The sequence below is a fragment of the Spermophilus citellus genome (genome assembly GCF_964194105.1).
Source record: "Spermophilus citellus genome assembly, chromosome: 6".
In the NCBI taxonomy this organism is placed as follows: Eukaryota; Metazoa; Chordata; class Mammalia; order Rodentia; family Sciuridae; genus Spermophilus; species Spermophilus citellus.
Window position 1 is genome coordinate 6,462,804 of NC_138187.1, and position 19,195 is coordinate 6,481,998.

The 19,195-nt window shown below is 39.8% G+C and overlaps 1 protein-coding gene across 4 annotated transcripts; it reads left to right on the forward strand.

Annotated features, from left to right (window-relative positions):
- The first annotated feature begins 223 nt into the window (after positions 1-223).
- On the forward strand, positions 224-11,377 carry ZNF200 (zinc finger protein 200). 4 transcript variants are annotated; one of them, XM_081296762.1, is made up of 5 exons: positions 224-348; positions 1,042-1,371; positions 2,144-2,235; positions 2,530-2,647; positions 9,077-11,377. In XM_081296762.1, exons 2-5 carry the CDS (start codon positions 1,122-1,124, stop codon positions 9,772-9,774), a joined length of 1,158 nt encoding a protein of 385 aa, XP_081152888.1. In that variant the 5' UTR covers positions 224-348; positions 1,042-1,121; the 3' UTR covers positions 9,775-11,377. The 4 variants fall into 4 exon arrangements, with proteins under 4 accessions (XP_081152888.1, XP_081152891.1, XP_081152890.1 ...); XM_081296765.1 differs by having other exon boundaries at positions 1,192-1,371; XM_081296763.1 differs by having other exon boundaries at positions 248-348; positions 1,120-1,371.
- The last annotated feature ends 7,818 nt before the right edge of the window (positions 11,378-19,195 follow it).

Here is a 19,195-nt window from a genome sequence, read left to right on the forward strand (position 1 = left end):
TCGGAGCTAGCCCCCTCCTTTCCGTCTTCTGAGCGGAACCGCGGAGAGAGCGGCTCCCGCCGGCCTGGCTCCGCCTTGCGCCCTGAGGCGCGACCTCGAGTCTCGCCTTACCGGGCGCAGACTGCGCGCTCCGAGCGGGGAGACCAGGCTTCCCCGCCGGAAGCGAGTCCCCGGACGTGGCGTCACAGAGCAGGAGGCAGCCGGCCTCCCAGAAGGCACCGCTCTGGGCTGTCCTCCCAACCGAAGGCGGCGCGTTCCAATAGTTGCCGGCGGCTCCTCTTCTCTTGCTGTTTTCCTGGTCTGTCAGCCGTTCTCAGCAGGCTCCTGGGGGCGAAAGGGCTCCGAGAGGTGAGGGCTCCGAGGGGCGGGAGGCAGGCGGAGGCGCCAAGTGCGATCCATTGCAAAGATCTAGGCGTGTAGGAAGCCGGTGCGCGCCCCCGGCAGTGCCGCCGGCCGAACTTGGCCATCGAGCTGTTCCTCGGCCTGTAGGAGAGACCCCAGAGTGGGCCTGGCCCTGTCGGCCCCGGGGTGATGTTCCTCGTCACTCTCAACAGGGATTTGGCAGAGCAGTCATGTGGCCTTTCGTTTGCTCCCTGGGAGACATCAGCCACCTCCAAGGGGTACCTGAGCTGCGGCCTGAGGGGCCAACCATCAACCTGCTTCTAATCATTCGCCCTCGGGGTTGGACTCCAGATTTTTCTGTCTTCCAGCCCATATTTCTCTGTGCAAGCATAAGTTAAACTACTTCCCAGTGGATTTTGCACTTCATATTTCTGGGGAAGATGTCCCTTGGCCTGCCGGCCGCCTTTACCCACTTCTCTTTGGTTCTTGAGTTTTGGTTTTTAATTTTGGAGTCTTCCTTTCAGACCGTCTTTAAAAATATGCTATTCAGGGACCTTCTGTTTCAGATACGACTTCCCTTTCCCGCTGTCTTTGCTTTCTGGTTTAGATCTCGTGTGTCCTCACCACCCAACCTGTATACTGGAGCATCGTCATGCCCTGCTTTGTCTTGTGGGTAATCCATGGTTTCTCTGTCTGCAGCTTTGCTCTCTGGCAGATTTTATTCCATAAGAGGTGGCTCTAGAATCCCCCAAAACGAGTGTGGTCTTTTATTGCAAGGCATGATGACTGCAAAAGTGGTTCCCATATCCCCAAAGCCAAAGCAGTCCTTTATACTGAGAGTTCCTCCAGACTCCAAGCTGGGCCAAGACCTCCTTCAAGATGCCACTAGTGGGCCCAAGACCATCCACCAGCTGGTGCTGGAGCACTTCCTTACCTTCTTGCCCAAGCCAAGCCTGGTCCAGCCCAGTGAGAAAGTCAAGGAGACCTTGGTTATTATGAAGGATGTGAGTTCAAGCCTTCAGAACAGAGGTGAGGAGCATGTGCTTGTTTCACTAGAAGAGACGGTGGGTGGTACTGGGGGCTGACAGACTTCTATATTAGTCAGAATTAAGAAGAGGATGATGGGTGTTTAAAAGGGAGGGGCTGGGGATGTGGCTCAAGCGATAGCGCGCTCGCCTGGCATGCCTGCGGCCCGGGTTCGATCCTCAGCACCACATACCAACAAAGATGTTGTGTCCGCCGAGAACTAAAAATAAATATTAAAAATTAAAAAAAATAAAAATAAATAAAAGGGAGCTAATTTTAATATGTTGGGGTACTTGCTTTCTTCTCAAGCTAGAGATTAAGTGATATGACAAATGTGTGTAAAACCACAGAGTATGAGGTGTGTATATCTTTCTGTATTGTCAATTTCATCCAAACATTCTGGGGGGAATATCTTTTTAAGAATAAGGAAATAAGATGAATTATCAACTTGACTTCAGTTTATGTGGGATTTTAGAGATTTTGTGCTTTCTTAGGGAGGGCATCTTTTCACTTTGCTGAAAACCCCAACCTCTTCTGTAGTGACTCTCTCTTAGAGATTTTGAAAGGTGTTTAAGGGAATTCTTTTTATAATGAGAAGACACCAAAGGTTCAAGACCTGGGGTTTATGACTTAACTTTTTCAGGGCTCACTGGAGAAGAGAAGGCTGTGGATTGCCTGCCAAAGGAACAAGGACAGCTTGGCTTGAATGTGTAGGCCACATGTCTGTATTAGAATCACTGAGTTTTTCACTAACTATAGCTTCCTCTTTTCCCAGTGCAAGCTCGTCCCTTAGTGAAGCTTCTGCCCAGAGAAGGAGTCCAGCAGAAACAGGAGACAGTGTCTCTGTGTTTTAAAGCTGACTCTGAGGTGGGTTTAGTTCTACCACTCACTGTCTGAGTGCATCACATTCTCTGCTATTGCAGCCTTCCCTTCTTGGCCAACCCATGCATAACCTTCTTGGGAGCCAGCCTTCTTGGATGTTTCTTTTCTGCTTTCTTCTGGCTCCTCTTAGCCTGGCTGTTCTATCTCTACTGCTCTGTGTGGAGTTTATAGATCCTTTTCGCCATCCTTTTCTTTGATCTTTGTACCTAAGTCTTCCTTGCCACAGAGCTGCTAAGGAGCCTCAGTTACTAAGAAGAAGGGGGCTTCTTGTTTTTTCAGGAGCTGGTGGTCTTTGAGGATTTGAATGTATTTCACTCCCAAGAGGAATGTGTGAGCATGGATCCTGCTCAACAGCCCACATCAGAGAAGGACAGTGTTGGAGAGATGATGTTACTAAGTAAGAAATCAAGTATTTTGTGTATTCAGATTGTGTGCTATAGCAAAAGTGTGTCATTCATTTCTGGAACCTTTGAGGTACTATTCACACTTGCTAAAGCACAAGTACATTTATGTTTTACTTTTGTTTTATTCCTTGTGGCAGATCCTAGCCACAAAATTCCAGCTGTGGGTGGCCATTTTCCCTGTACTTGAAGGCACTGAGGGAAGAAAGGACTTCTTTTAGTAAGCAAGATCTGCAAACCAATGGAAAATGTGGGCAGACTGTTTTTGAACCCTTTTTCTGGATTTGTTCTCCCAAGTATATTTTGAATTAGTGTTTTCATTGGACACATCACTATTTTAAGTCCCTCTCTTCTCTCTCTTTTTTTTTATGTTTAGTAGGTGTGAAGTCCACTAGTATAAGTGAAAGTATAGCTCACTTTCAATAAAAATAATACCTAACACTGTACTGAACACTTATATGCTAGGCATTGATCCATATACTTTGCATGCATTTATTGTTTTATGTACTTCTCACTTTATTACTGTGGGAATTGTTATTACTATATAGATGACAAACTGGAGTAAAGAAGAGGTTAAGAAACTTTCCAGAGGCTCATAGAGCTATATCTCCCACCCTTTTTAAATGTTTTTATTTTGAGACATTCTCACTAAGTTGCTTTGGTCCTCACTAAGTTACTGAGACTGGCTTTGAACTTGCAATCCTCCTTCCTCAGCCTCCCATGTGGGTCAGGATTACAGGGGTGTGCCACCACCCACAGCTGAAGCAGGGCTGTGGACTAGGGGAATCTAGTATCAGAGTTTGTAGTCATGACCCAGAGCTGTGTGGCCTCTTGGCCACATTCTCATAATTTTATCAGTTTCCTGTAAGGTCTGTGAATGGGACTGCCTTTATTTGTCCTTATTTTCCAAATATCCCCAGTGCTACATGTGAATTGATTTGGAAGCAGCCTTGCTGTAACCTGCTTAGACATACTTCAACTTTCCTCTAGAAATATGTTGCTACCCTAGAAACAGATGCCTTCTGTTTTTCTGAGTGCCTAATACTTTTAACTTTTCCCTCATCTGAGGGTGAAGTTGAGCAGAGAGTAAGATGGGGGAGTTGCCTGGAGTCACACAAATCAATTATTACTGTAGAACCCTCAGCTGCATTGAACTGTCTGCTCAGAGCCAGTGATGTATAATGGGCCTCCGACTGGATGCTTTCTCAAATATATTCTTTATTGTAGAGATAAGTATAAAAAGATTAGATTTATTACTCTGGGTTTTTCCTGGGTCTTGGGCAAAGCTAATATTATTTTGTATGACTGATTATCAGGTATGTTGACGATCCTTTAGCCATGTACTTTGGAGCCCTAAAACCTAATCTTCATCTTTCCCGCCTCCCTTTCTCTGCCCATACCTTGAAGGTTTAAACTTAGAGTCATTCACCAACATTTCATTAATGCTACGTGCTTTTTCCTTAGGCAGGGTTGGAGTTGATATTCAGCATGTTACAAAGATATGTAATGCTCCATTCTTGCCTTCTACCACCCTCCTCCAATGTGGTTTGTCAGACAAGTTGATTACTTTACTTTAAAAGATAAGCAGTGTAGAATTTGTATCGATATGAAGAGCTGTCACAAGGTTAAGGCAGGATTTAGATCTGGTGATGGAATTTGGAAGATGGATTTGATTTTAGATGAGATTAAATCTATGGCAAGAAATAAAATGATTGTCTTCTGTATCTTTGTAAATTGGAAACTGGAAGACAGAAGGATATAGAGAATTGGAAATCAATCAGCATATAAGTGATGGTTGACTCATATTTAATCATTTGCAAAGGGAAAAGTATAATGGTTGAATTTCATGGAGACAGGAGCCAAAGGAGAGTCCTTAACATAGGAAATCAGAGAATATGTGTATCAGTCCAAATGAACCGCATAAAGGGGGTTGGGGAAATAGCTCAGTTAGTAGAGTGCTTGCCTAGCATGCACAAAGCCCTGAGTTCAATCCCCAGCACCACCAAAAAACAAAAACCACTAACCCCAAATGAACCGCATAAAAATAGGTGAAAAAGGTAGGACATTTAAACAGATCTCAGTAAGAGTTCTTAGTTCTTATGGGTCCTCTCCACTGTGGTAAGAGAATAATACACCTTTTCCATATTGACACATTGGCTAAATACTATGGAACAAAAGAAGACTGAGTATGTTCCAAAAAGTAGAAATAGTACATTAGAATCCATCACAATTTAGTATAACTTACAACTAGAAATTAATAATGAAATCTGAAAATAAAAGTTTCTTCTGCCAGAAATTTTAAAACTGTTAAGCAAACTTGGGTTAAAGAGAGAAATACAAATAAGAATTGCATAATTTTTCTAAAAGACACTGTCAGAATCTATGATGTAACCTAAAATGATGTTCAAAAGAAAATTCATGGCCACTAAATGTGTATTAATTTAGAAAAAAGACAATAGATGAGCCTCTGATTTAACGTTATAACAACAGTAGGGTAAATTTAAAAAGAATATAAGATTAGAAATTAATGAGTTAAAATGAGGGAAAAGCCTGGAAAAATAGAGTAAGTAGAAAAATGTAAGGGGCTGGGGATGTGGCTCAAGCGGTAGCGCGCTTGTCTGGCATGCGTGCGGCCCGGGTTCAATCCTCAGCACCACATACAAAAATAAAAGATGTTGTGTCCGCCAAAAACTGAAAAATATTAAAAAATTCTCTCTCTCTCTTAAAAAAAAAAAGAAAAATGTAAAATTTTCAGAGGAAATTAGAATTATCAAAAAATTAGCTCCCGACTCAAGAAAGAACACCAACTTCCAACAGTTTCACAGAAGATTTCAGGCAGTTCAGTTTCACTAAAACTTCCAGAGTACAGAAAAAGAAGGAAGATTTACAAATTCTATAAAATTATTAGAACAAAAATACCAAAACTTGATTTAAAAAATTGCTGTAACCAAGTAATATTTAGTCTGGGAATGCAAAAGTAACTTAATAAACTATTAAGAATTGAAGAAACAGCTGAGTATTGTGGAGAATATTTGTAATCTCAGCAACTCAGGAAGCTGAGGTGGGAGGATTGCAGTTTGAGGTCAGTTTCACCAATTTAGCAAGATCCTAAGCAACTGTCTCCAAAAAAAAAAAAAAGCTAGGTTCAATCCCCAGTACCAAAATAAATAAATTAATTAATTTTTAAAAACTACCTCTATTTATATGGTATAATTATGTAACTGGGAACCTCCAATAATGTCTAAAAACTTACTACAAATAATAAGAGCATTCAGTAAGGCAAAGGAATGTGAAATAAATGAACAAAAATCATCAGATTTTGAAATGCAAAAGAAAAAAATCATTTGAAAGGTGTGGTGGAAGACTCTACCAAAATAGTAACATTAACTACCTAGGAATAAAGTTATTTGCAAAATATATGAGGAAACTTGGAAAGGACACAAAAGTAGAAGAAAAAATAGGTTCATTTTGGCTTATGGTTTCAGAAGTGTCAGTCCATGGTTAGCTCTTCTCATTGTTCTTGGCCCTGTGGCAAGGCAGCACATTGGGCAGGGAGTAGAAGCTGGAGCACAGCTGCTCACCTCCGGGCAGCAGGAAGCAGAGAGGAAGAGGCTGGGGTGTCAATATTCCCTTCAAGGGGACACTCCCAATCAGCTAAGGTACTTCCACTAGCCCCCCTCCCAAAGGTTCTGCCACCTCCCATATCACCACAGGCTGGGAACCAAGTCTTTAGCATATGGGCCTTTGAAGGACAGTTAGTTAAGACCCAAACCATATCACTCTGTCAGATATTAAAACAGCCCACAAAGTCTCCATAATTCAAACAGTGTGATATTGGCACGTGAGTAGATGGATTCCAATGGGATGGAATACAAAGTCCAGAAATGACTGCAAATACATATAAAGTCAGATCTCATGTCAGCAAAGTAAACACAGAATTTTATTTTATTATTTTTTAATTTATGAGTTTGTTTGTTTGTTTGTTTGTTTTGTAGTATCTGGGATTGAACCCAGCTTCACTTTACCACTAAGCTATATCTCAAGCCCTTTTTTATTATTTTGAGACAGGGTCTCGCTAAATTGTAGGCTACCCTTGAATTTGCAAACCCCTTTCCTCAGCCTCCCAGGTAGCTGAGATCATAAGCATGCACCACTGCCCCCAGCAAAGAGGGACTTTTGGGCAAAAGGTGTTGGAACAGGTGAGAAGCCACTAGTGAATCATTACCTTACTTAACATTACCAAGAACTCCAAAGGGATCAAAGGTCTTTCAAGCAAACTAACACAAAAACAAAACCAGTTAGAAAATATGGATGAATTCTTTTGTAACCTTGGGATAGTAAGGCTTTTGTAATTAAGGTTCAGAAGTCTAGCAGCTTTGAAAGAAAAATAACAAAATACATAAAAATTAAAACTTGTGCATGGCAGAATAAGAAAAAATATATAAATAAAATACAAGATATTGGAGACAGTGTTTGCAACTGAGGCAGAAAAAAAAAGTCATAGAAGAATAGCCAGCAAACAAAACTTTGTGAAATCTTGAAAGACTGATGTATTTTTTTTTCTGGTTTTAATGTGGAGTTATACAGGAGTAGTTCAGTTTTTTTAAATATTAATTAATGATGATTGACAAATTAATGATGATTAAGTTCTATAATATATAAAATTTATATATTTATGAAATTAATAATAAATTATTTTGCAAATTAAAATTACAGTGATGCATTGCTTTATACCTGTTAAACATTTTAAAATTTCATATTGGCAAGATGAAGTAAAACTGATAACTCACACAGTAATGGTTATATTGACATTGATACAGTGCTGGAAAGTAGTATGGTAATTCATATCAACAGCAGTGATGAGCTAGATCCTGTGGGCGCATGCCTATAATCCCAGTGACTTTGGATGCTGAGGCAGGAGGATCACAAATTGAAGGCCAATCTCAACAACTTAGCAAGACCCTGTCTCAAATTTAAAAAAAAAAAAAAAAAGAGCTGGAGCCAAAGCGTGGAGCAGGTGGAGCTGGCAGCGCAGGCCAGAGGCAGGGAGTGCGGGTGGTCATAGGGAGTTTTTTGGGAGGAGGGCTGGGGATGTGGCTTGGAGGTGGAAAAGAAAGAAAGAAAGGGTGGGGGAGGGTGGGAGGGAAGTAAAGGAGGAAGGAAGGAAAGAAGGAGAAAAAACAGTGTTAAAAATTAGCATATGCAGGGCTGGGGTTGTGGCTCATCGGTAGAGCACTCACTGCACATAAGGCATTGGGTTTGCTCCTCAGCACCACATAAAAATAAATAAAATAAAAGTATTTTTAATGTTTTTTTAAAAAATGGCATATGCTTTAACCCAGCATTTTCATTATTCTAAGATAGTAATTTAAAAATAATTAAAAAGAAAAAAATCTATTGAAGTGAAACTGCTATAATGTAGCAGAGATTTACATCCCATCTTGTGGATCAGTCACATGAAGGGGTTGGTTTCAACCTTTTACTTTATCCTCCATCTGTTCTCCAGAATTTAGAGCTTACTTGTCACCCCACCTATTCACAATAGACTTTTCCCACTTTGCTACCTACTTTTTATAATCTATTATTTTATACAGACATTATTTTGAGCTATAATATAAAAAAAGAGAAGGCTATATATCATAAGTATACAGCTCAGTTTTTCACAAAATGTACACAGTTATCTAACACCCACAATTATTATTCTTAGCACCCCAGAAATTTCTCTTGTCTCCTCCCAGTCATTACTCCCCTTCCTTCCCAAAGAAAAACTGCTGATTTCTAATGCCATAGTTGCATTTTATTGTTTGTAGTAAATTCTTTAATAGCCAAATACCAATCACTTGTGTGAATATGCAGTGCCTTCTTTAATTTTGGCCATTTTGAATTGTTTCCAGTTTTTTCTTTCTTTCCTTTTTTTTTTTTTTTTTTTTTTTTTGATGGTGGTGCTGGGGATTGAACCCAGGGCCTTGGACATGTAAAATTGGTATAATATTGCACTGTTTAGCACAGTAAAAACCTGAAGCACTTCATTCTATCACTAGACTCCAAAGATTATGAACCGTGCCCTTTATTATGCATATCCTTTACCCCTGGGGGGGGAGGGGCGTGTCCTTAGCTGAGTGCTCCTACACAGAATATAAGGTCAGTATGAACTTTGTGCCAGTTGAGAAACAAATATGTGAAATCTTTTACTGCATTCCCACTCACTTTTTAAGAAAAGTGAAAAGAGGACTGTGGGAGACAGACTAACAGTCATCTATCATGTGCTCAATAAGAGTAGAAAAAGAGGGTTCATGATGGTTATCTGCCAGACTTCAAATATCTGACTTTCAAGGTTATTGTTTCATAAGATACCCAGCTTGTCTTTTCCTGCCTGGTATTGTTCTGTCCCTCAAATTTATTACAGTTTCTCTCTGTTTCCACAGCCAATGACAGTCCTACAAGTGAAGATCTTCAGAAGGGAAATTGCCGAGAAAAGTCTTTGGATGGCGATGGAGTGGATTGTTCCTTGGTCTCTGAGCAACCTCCAGGTAGCCAAGAAGAAAGACTAAATACATCCATTCCACAGCAAAGGAAAATGAGAAATCTTTTAGTTACCATTGAAAATGACACTCCACTAGAGGAGCTCTCGAAATTTGTGGACATCAATGTTATTGCACTTACTCGGAGTCGGAGAACAAGGAGATGGTACACTTGCCCACTGTGTGGGAAGCAGTTTAATGAAAGCTCTTACCTTATTTCCCACCAGAGGACTCACACTGGAGAGAAACCCTATGACTGTAGCCACTGTGGGAAAAGCTTCAATCATAAAACAAACCTCAATAAACATGAGCGAATCCACACAGGAGAGAAGCCTTATTCCTGTTCTCAGTGTGGGAAAAACTTTCGTCAGAATTCTCATCGGAGTCGCCATGAAGGAATCCATGTAAGGGAGAAGGTATTTAAGTGTCCAGAATGTGGGAAAACCTTCCCAAAAAACGAAGAATTTGTGCTTCACCTGCAGAGTCATGAGACTGAGAGGCCATACGGTTGCAAAAAATGTGGGAGAAGATTTGGTCGGCTGTCAAACTGTACCCGGCATGAGAGGACCCACTCTGCATGTAAGACCCGAAAGCAGAAATGAGATTGGGAATCATCCTGCCTCAGCCTGAGAAGTTTCACAAGGCTGCCTAAAAACACACAGATATGTGAAAACCTCATTATAGCCAAATTTGGATAAATACCCATGTTGGCTAAACCTCAGTTGTTAGAAAATCCACAGAGAGGGAAATATCTTCAAGGGCTATACCTCAGTTAGCATCCAGACTTCCTGGACTAAGGAGCTTTCTTTGTGAAGTTGTACAACAATATATAGGTCACAGATCCTTTTCCCAAGAATTTAAATTTGAAAGAGTCTGGGGCTGCTTACATGCAAGGTGAGCTGGACAGTCACATCTATTGAAATAGATCTCTTTTCCCTTGCATGGGAATTCACACTTGAGAAAAGAGAACACAAAAGTCTTTATCTGGAATTGATCTCCCAGAAAGCACCAAACTACTGGTTTGTTAAGTCAACAGCTTCTAATAACAGTTCCTATAACGCTTGCATAACATCCTGATATGGCTTGAGTGTTGAATTGTTTACTCTTTGATATAGGAAAACTAAAGCATTTGAATGTCAAAAGACTTACCCTCATTTGTAAGTGATCTAAAATAATTATTAATTTCAAAAACATTTGCAATTTGGGGCTAAAATGGGCTGTTTTATAGAAATCCTTTTCACACCATAATTTGAAGATCTCTCTACTATTCTTGATTCTTTACAGCTGTTAATCTCAGACAGCTGTCTCATGCCTCTCCCTTGCCAAAAGAGGTTCAGATCACTCAGGTCTGACCATCCAGCACCATTGCTGTCTGGGAAAGCTCTTTAGGATCTTTTCCCTTTGTGATCCAAGGTCTTAACTGCTAGGAAGGAAAACCTGGAAGCTAAAGAAAAGTAACAGACCTACAGACAGGAAAAAGTTGGCTTGGATCCACAGCTAGGCATAACCTCCCTTAGGCTTAATTCCCCTTTACACAGTCAACAGACCTTTGAATGGTCACTACGTCACAAGGCAAAGTGTTTAGAGACTATGCCTTTAGTGGTTAGCTCCATTGTTTCTCAAGAAATGGGATTCTATGGGTCTTCTTGTAGTGGATGGTGGTCATCCTTCCTCCTGATAGCCAGGCCCTCCTGTGCGATCTGCCTGGAGTCAAGAACAGTGGTGCCTCAATGGGACTCATCCTGCATTTTGATTAGGGATTCTTGGTCAGTTTTGGGTTTTTTTCCCAAAGTTTTACTTGGTTATTCTGTGTGGAATGGGTTCAGCCTATAAGCCATTTGGGAAGACTTATTAATTTTCACAGATTTTTGTTTTATACCCAGAAACATGCCTTCTTACTTAGTTACAGTATTCCTGTGCAAATTTTTCTATTTTTTTCACTTAAATTCTATCCAATTTTGTTATTTTTCATTTTTCAAATTGGTTAATTCTCTTATATAGGAAAGTTTTTTAAAAATATTTGTGTGCCACCTCACTGAATGGTTTTTTCAATAATTTCTCAGGAAAAGTTGTTTAGTTCTGTTTGTGGTAAACATTTACCATCTACAAATAATAGTTTGTTCCTTTCTGCCTATTGGTATTTTTTTGTTTCTGTTTTTATATTTTTAACATGATTCTAAGGTTTGTTGGTACAAAGTATTCTGATTTATGACACTTTATGATTCAGTTCATCATAGGAAATCATAATTTCAAAACAAAACAAAAATCCTAAACACTTAAAAACAGAAAAATTGCCCTTTATATACTTCCTATATCAAGTCAACAGTGATCTTTAAAAGAAGGGACAAAACTGGCTACCCACACATTCTAGTGATTCTTTGGAAATCCCCACACACTAGGATGGGGTCTCCAGGCTGGTTCTGCCTGGGCCATTGTCGCCTGGTGCTGGTGGGGCAGGCCTGCTGAACCTGGGGCTCCTCCAAGGGTGACCTGGCCTGACACCTTCCAGTGTTGGCCTGGGTCCCTGGAAATCAAGCAAATTAGCTCAGTAAGGAGCTCATTAATGCTTGAGTAAAAAAGGTGAACACAGCCATGACAAGTTTCCTTCCCAATATAGCTGCAAGCACAAGCACTACAAATGGAAAACATCCATTCCCAAAGATGCTGTGCTGGAGTGTCCTGTAAGGCAGAGGTGGGAGGACAGACCAGGAGATCTAACAGTGCATAGGTAACTACAAACTGATGAGCACTAGATTCTAGCAGTTACAGGTGGGTTTTCCAAGACGAAAACATAGCTACAAGACATGAAAAAAATGTTCAGGCTTACAAGTAGCCTAAGGGTTACAAATTGAAGAAGACAAGATGTCTTGGGGGGGTGGTTTTGGCAAAATATAGCTGACAGCTGAATCCACCCACACTATGATAAGGATAAAAACCATTATTCCTTATCTCAGCCATTTATCATCTATGTCATCTAAGAAAAATAATGACATATAACTCTAAAAAATTAGAAGCCTAAATGGTTGGATAAATATAAAAAGTTAACAAAACTAATAAAATTTTCACTAACCTTAGTTGACAGGGTGGGTCTCCACTTTTTCCATTCTCTTTTGAGTTCACATCAGTTTTACCTCCAACCCACCATTCCCTGAGCAGCTTTTGTCAGGGTCACCAAAGATATCCGATTTCCCCAAGTACAACATCCAAATATCAGTTTATTTTAGACTAGCAATTGACATTCTTAATCATACCCTTTCTGAAACTTCCCCCACTAGTTTGACAGGACCCTGTTCTCCCGTAGCTTTGTTTTTTGTTTTTGTTTTTTCTTGACTAGGGATCAAATTCAGGGGTGCTCTACCATTAAGCTGCATCCCTAGCCCTTTTTATTTTTTATCTTGAGGCAGGGTATTTCTAGTGGCTGAAGTTGGTCTTGAACTTGTAATTCTCCTCCCTCAGTCTTCCAAGTGGCTGGCATTACAGGCCTGTGCCACCACACTCGGATTTGTTCTGCATTTACTGAAGCCTTTAATCTGTGGTTTCAAACTTTGCTGCCTATTGAAACTACCTGGAGGGCTTTTAAAAAATATATGAAAGCTCAGAGAACACACTAGACCAATTAAATTGGAATTTGATGGGCACAGACATTGATATTTTTTAAGGCTGTATTTGTAAAAATTAATGATACTTGCCAAAGCATAGTAAGGAAGGCTATTTAGGACCATCATGATAGGGGAGAGAAATGGCGTTCAACTCCAAATACAGCACAAACAAGTGGAGATTTATAGCCAAGTAGTATGGTCAGGTTCAGTAGATGAAAATTCACTAAGAGGAAGTGTCAGGGGCAAGGGACATTCTGACTAGACTGACTTGACAGGATTCTTGCCAAAAACAAACCAGGGTGATCAGACATCTCCTGGGGATGGTGTAGAATGAGGGACCTGATCACATTCAGGATAGGATATTCTTGGTAAACTGACTTAGCAGGGTTCTTTTGTTAAAACAATTTTACCCCCCAAAAAAATAGATGGGCCTAGGAGAAGTCTGACTAAAGTTTGGCTAAGCAGAGAGTCATTGTCAGCTTCCAGGTGATACCAGTGATCAACCAGGAGACACAATTCTAAATTTTGAAGGGCCCCAGGGCTCAGTCCTTAGCCCACTTAGTGTCTTTTCTGTGAGGTTTTCAACACAATTATCAAGATAGTTTCCAAAATTACCAATGTCTGGGTCAAAGCCCAGAGGATATTATTCCATTTGTCTGGAACCAGATGGAGAATTGCTGTCAGTTATCTCACCCAATTTCATGGTGCCAAGGACTATACATATAATTAACATTCAGAATACTTCATCTAAGAACAGCAGAACACACAGTCTTCTCAGGCTTACGTGGAACATTCACCAGGACAGACCACATTATAGGCTGTAAAACACACCTTAGCTAATCTAAAAGAATAGAGGTCATCCAAAGCATACATTCAAGTCACAATGCAATCAAACTAAAAAAATCAATAAGGGAAAGATAACTGAAAATCCCAAAATGTCTAAAGATTAAACAGCATTCTTACAAATAGCAAATGGGTCAAAGACAAAGTGTCAAGAAAATTTAAAGATATTTTGAACAAAGTCCAAATGAAAGTTGTGAGATACAGTAAAAGTAGTGGTAATAGGGAAATTTATAACAAAGAATGTGCATATTAGAAATACAAAGTTCTAAATTTTGTTTGTATGGTTTTACATTAAAGCTTTTGTCTGTGACAAAAGACCAAGAAAATCAACTTAAAAGTGAGAAAGGTTTATTTTGGCTCACTTCATTCCATGGTCATTTGGCCCTGTTTCTTTGGGCTTGTGGCTGCACAGTATATCATGGTGGAAGGAGTATATCATGTGCTGGAGGAGACTTGTTCATGACATGACAGCCAGGAGGCAAAGAGGAAGGGACTGAGATCCCAATACTTTAACTTTCTTCTGCCAGGCCCCACCTCCTAAAGGTTCTGCCGTCTCCCAATAGCACCACAGGCTAGTGGCCAAGTCTTTGGGGTACACTCCAGATCCGAACTATAGCAGAAAGCGTCCACCTTAGGAAACTAGATAAAGAATGGCAAATTAAAACCAAAATAAGTAGAAAAATAACTAGTAAAAGAGCAGAAATAAATTAATTAACAATAGAGGAGGATCTGGGACTGTAGCTCAGTGGTAAAGCACTTGCCTAGTATGCATGAGGCACTGGCGTTCGATCCTCAGTTCCACATTAACAAATAAAATAACGGCATTGTGTCCATCTACAACTACAAAAAAATTTTTAATAAAAAAAGAAGAAAGTAAATAAAAATGAAAGCTTGTTCTTTCACAATAAAATCAGATGGTATAGAAAAAAGAGGGAAGATTCAAATCACAACTATCAGAAATGAACTAGAGACAACTACTGATCCTTTGGAAAGGATGAAAAGAGAATATTATCAAAAACTTGATGGCTATAAACTTGATAACCTAAATGAAATGGAGTAATTCCTTGGAACACAACCTACCAAAACTCAAAAGGAGAAATAGATAATCTTAATAGGCTTATATCTATAAAATAAATTTAATAACTAATAGCCTTACAAAACAAAGCACAAGGCCCAGATGGTTTTACTGATGAACTCTACAAAACATTTAAGGAAAAAAATCATGCCAATTCTCTACAATCTCTTCTAGAAAGTAGAAGCAGAAGGAATGCTTCCTGTCTCATTCTATGAGGCTAGTATTACCAAATACCAAAAACAGATGCAGACCAATGTCTTCCACAAACGTACAAAAAAAATTCTCAACAAAATATTAGCAAATTAATGGGGCTGGGGATGTGGCTCCAGCGGTAGCGCGCTCGCCTGGCATGCGTTCGGCCCGGGTTCGATCCTCAGCACCACATACAAACAAAGATGTTGTGTCCGCCGAAAACTAAAAAATAAATATTAAAAAAAATTTAAAAAAATATTAGCAAATTAAACCTAACAATGTTTAAAAGTAATTACATACCAAGACAAAGGATTTAGTCCATGTTTGTAAGATTTATTCATTATTCAGAATCAATTTTATCGGGCTGGGGATATAGCTCAGTTGGTAGAGTGCTTGCCTTGCATGCACAAAGCCCTGGATTCAATCCCCAGCACCACACACACAAAAAAAAACATCATAACAGAATGTTATCCATCCCCTGAACAGGCTAATGAAGAAAAATATTTTTATTAGTTGACAAAGTTTCAAAAAGAGTTTTTAAATTAGAGAGTCCTGTAGTTATCCAGGCTAATGAAGAAAAATCACATGATAATATTAATAGATGTAGAAAAACATTTAATAAAACTCAACATTCATTTGCAATTTTTAAAAATGCAATCCAGACACAGAGGGAAACTTAAATGGATAAATAACATGCACAAGAACTTAATTCTGACATGATACTGTGCAAAGATCGGGAATGAGGATATGCCTCTCACCACCCCTATTCAACTGAATATAGGAAGACTTATACACATGCAAGGACAGTGAACCCTTAATGAATTCAGGAGACTTAGCCTTAAGCATCAGTGCTTGCTAACATTGGAAAAGACAGGACCACCAGACATTATGTGCCTTCTAGTTGAAGAACACACCAGCCTCTGTGATGTGGTCTTGTCAAAAAATTACAGTTGAATCTGATCAAGCCTCTAGATCCAAATCCCATTTAAAGGAAATAGAGTGGGTAGAGAGGAAAGATTTATGATGAAGATGCATTTATTAAAATCCAGACTGTGTGAGATTCTACAGAACAAATAGATCAGTTTCTTTTTTTTTTTTTTTAAAGAGAGAGTGAAAGAGAGAGAGAGAGAGAATTTTTAATATTTATTTTTTAGTTCTCGGCGGACACAACATCTTTGTTGGTATGTGGTGCTGAGGATCGAACCCCGGGCCGCACGCATGCCAGGCGAGCGCGCCACCGCTTGAGCCACATCCCCAGCCCTAGATCAGTTTCTTCAATGAATGTATTGCAAGGATAAAAGATATAGAAGGGTAACTTGTAATTTAAATGAGAATCTAAATAATAGTTAAGGGACATAACATATGATTGTAATGTGCAGGCTCAAAATCTGGATTCAAAAATCTGGAAGAAGACTTTCGTGAGAAAAATTGGAAGTTTTTGATAAGGTTAAATAGTTGCTGTTATTTTCTAAGGCTATCTTTTTTTTTTTTTTTTGGTGTAGATGGACACAACACAATGCCTTTATTTTTATATGGTGCTGAGGATCAAACCTGGGTCCCGCCCGTGCCAGGGGAGCGCTCTACCACTGAGCCACAATCCCAGCCCCTGGTTGTTTTTTTTAAAGAGAGTCCTGTAGTTACGGATGTAGTAGTAGAGGACTTGCCCACTCTGTGCATGGCCCTGGGTTTAAACATCAGCCCTGCAAGAAGACTGGAAGGGAGAGAAATACACAGAGAAATAATTATAATTATTAAAGATACACAGATAAATAATTATAAATGAAATGATGCCTGAGATTTAAAAAATGGGGGGAAATATTAGTAAATTAAACAGAGGTAGAAACGAAACAGTATTTCTGTGAGTGGATAATTACTGCACTTAAGTAATGTGTATGTGTGTAAATCAACTTATCTATGCTGTCTTGTGTATATTTTAAATTTTCCACAATGAAGTATTTTTGTTGAAAATTCAGTACTTGGCTAGGAATGTAGCTCAGGGTTAGTGGCTGGCCTAGCATAAATAGGGCTCTGGGTCCTGTCTCCAGCACTGCAAAAATAATCAGTACTGTTTTATTAGTTGACGAAGTTTCAAAAAACTTAAAATGCCCAGGAGTTAAGAAAGCAACCTCACTCCCTGATAGAAAACAATTGATCAAAACTTTTTGGAAGGGGCTGGGATGTGCCTCAATTGGTAGCGCGCTCGCCTTGCATGCGTGCAGCCCGGGTTCGATCCTCAGCACCACATACAAACAAAGATGTTGTGTCCGCTGAAAACTAAAATAAATACTTTAAAAAAAAACTTTTTGGAAGGCATTGTAAATATGTATTAGTGTCAACTATCACCCAGTCTAAGAATTTATCTCCAAGAAATAATCAAGGACGCCTGCAGGAATATATTTTGAAGACTGGACTAAGGACATATTATTTATAAATGTTGAGAATGAATGGGAGGTTGACAGCCTGAAGTGTGAGGAGCTCTGCTGGCCCACTACCCAGTGAAATTGGTGCAAATTAGCTTAAAAAGCAGCCATAGCCTCTGAAAATGGTCCTAGTGGCAAACAGCAGCAAAAGAAAACATCTATCAAAAACAAAAACAAAAAAAAAATATGAAAATTCAATGAGAAAGGTGAGACTGGTATTGAACCAAGACCATTCCAGCCATCTACATTAACAGCTCCGGGAGTCAGAAACTCCATCCTGAGCTGCAGCATCTAACAAAGCAGGACAATCTTCTGCCATCTCCAAGCTAGAAGGTTTCATTCTTAGAATGAGCTCTGCACTATAGCATTCCTCCTCCTGCCCCCAGCTGCCTGCTGCTAAGTCCCTGGTGAGCACAGTAAACAGTTCCCTCCTTCCACTCAACTCCCACAGGCACATGGCATGCTGAGAATACTGTAGCCCCAAAGGCCCTTCCTTTGGATCAAGGGACTGGGTTTCAAGCAATGAGAGGCAGACTAAGAAGACCCCAGTCTGCTGCATCTCTCTCTACCCACCAAATTCTCAGTGCCCAGAGGGAGTGTCACTCAGAAAGCATCTTGTCATTGTTCCCACCTCCAGCTCCAGAATTCTGACTTGGAGATTTTTGACTGGGAGGAAAAGCAGGTCATAAACAGCTCCTAATCTCTTTCCAAAGAAACTCTTAATTTACAACAGTGCATGAAGTTTAAACCTAAGGGCACTCTCAAGAGCAGTGGAGGTTTTGTTGAAAGAATTGGGAGGACATTCTTGGATCTAATCCCAGACTGTATAGGCTAGCTAGTTTGCCAGGGAAAGCTAGAGAATAAGATAGCTGGGAGGAGCCTTCCACAGGGTCAGAACAAATATCAAAAAAGACCACAGAAACTATTCCTTTAAAGGAGTCTAATTTGGTTAAACTCTTTTGTAGAGGAATTCATGCTCTATTAAAATAGTAGTGCAATCATCTGTAAATTACTGCATTTAACAACTAGTGTGTGGGCTGGGGATGTGGCTCAAGCGGTAGCGCGCTCGCCTGGCAAGCATGTGGCCCGGGTTCGATCCTCAGAACCACATACCAACAAAGATGTTGTGTCTGCCGAGAACTAAAAAATAAATATTAAAAATTCTCTCTCTCTCTCTCTCTCTCTCTCTCTCTCTCTCTCTCTCTCTCTCTCTCTCCCCCCCCCCCTCACTCTCTCTTTAAAAAAAAAAAAAAACAACTAGTGTGGTCATCAAGAATGTAAGAGAGCCCCACCCAACTCTAGGTCATCCCAGGTTGATTGGCATGCCCAAACTTGCACTTCCATGAGGAGTAACATCAGAGGCTCAGTGCTGTCAATTTAGAGGTTGGAGGATTAGATTTCGTAAAATAACCTAGCTGTTGCTAAATAACAAGCAAATAACAAGAACAAATCCCTGAGGAGAAGGGAGAAGTACCCAGAGATGCTACAACATATCTTTCAAAATGTCTAGTTCCAACAACAACAACAAAAGTAGAAAATATGCCAACAAACACCCCAGAAGATTATGACCCACACACCAAAAGAGCAGGACCAGAAATTGCCTGTAAGAGTGACCTGGTATCAAAGTGATAATTATTAAAATGTTCACAAAACTAAAGGGTAGTGTGATTAAATAAGTAAATAAAAGTACAATGACAATACCACATGAAATAGGGGATAAGGAAATAGAAAAGGTGAAAAAAGAGCCAAATGGAAATTCTGGAGGTGGAAAGTATAATAAATTAAAAATTCAATACAGGGCTCGACAGATTTGGACTATGTATTGGATGGTTTTCCATCACTGTGACAAAATACCTGAAAAAATCACCTTAAAGGAGGAAAGATTTATTTTGGC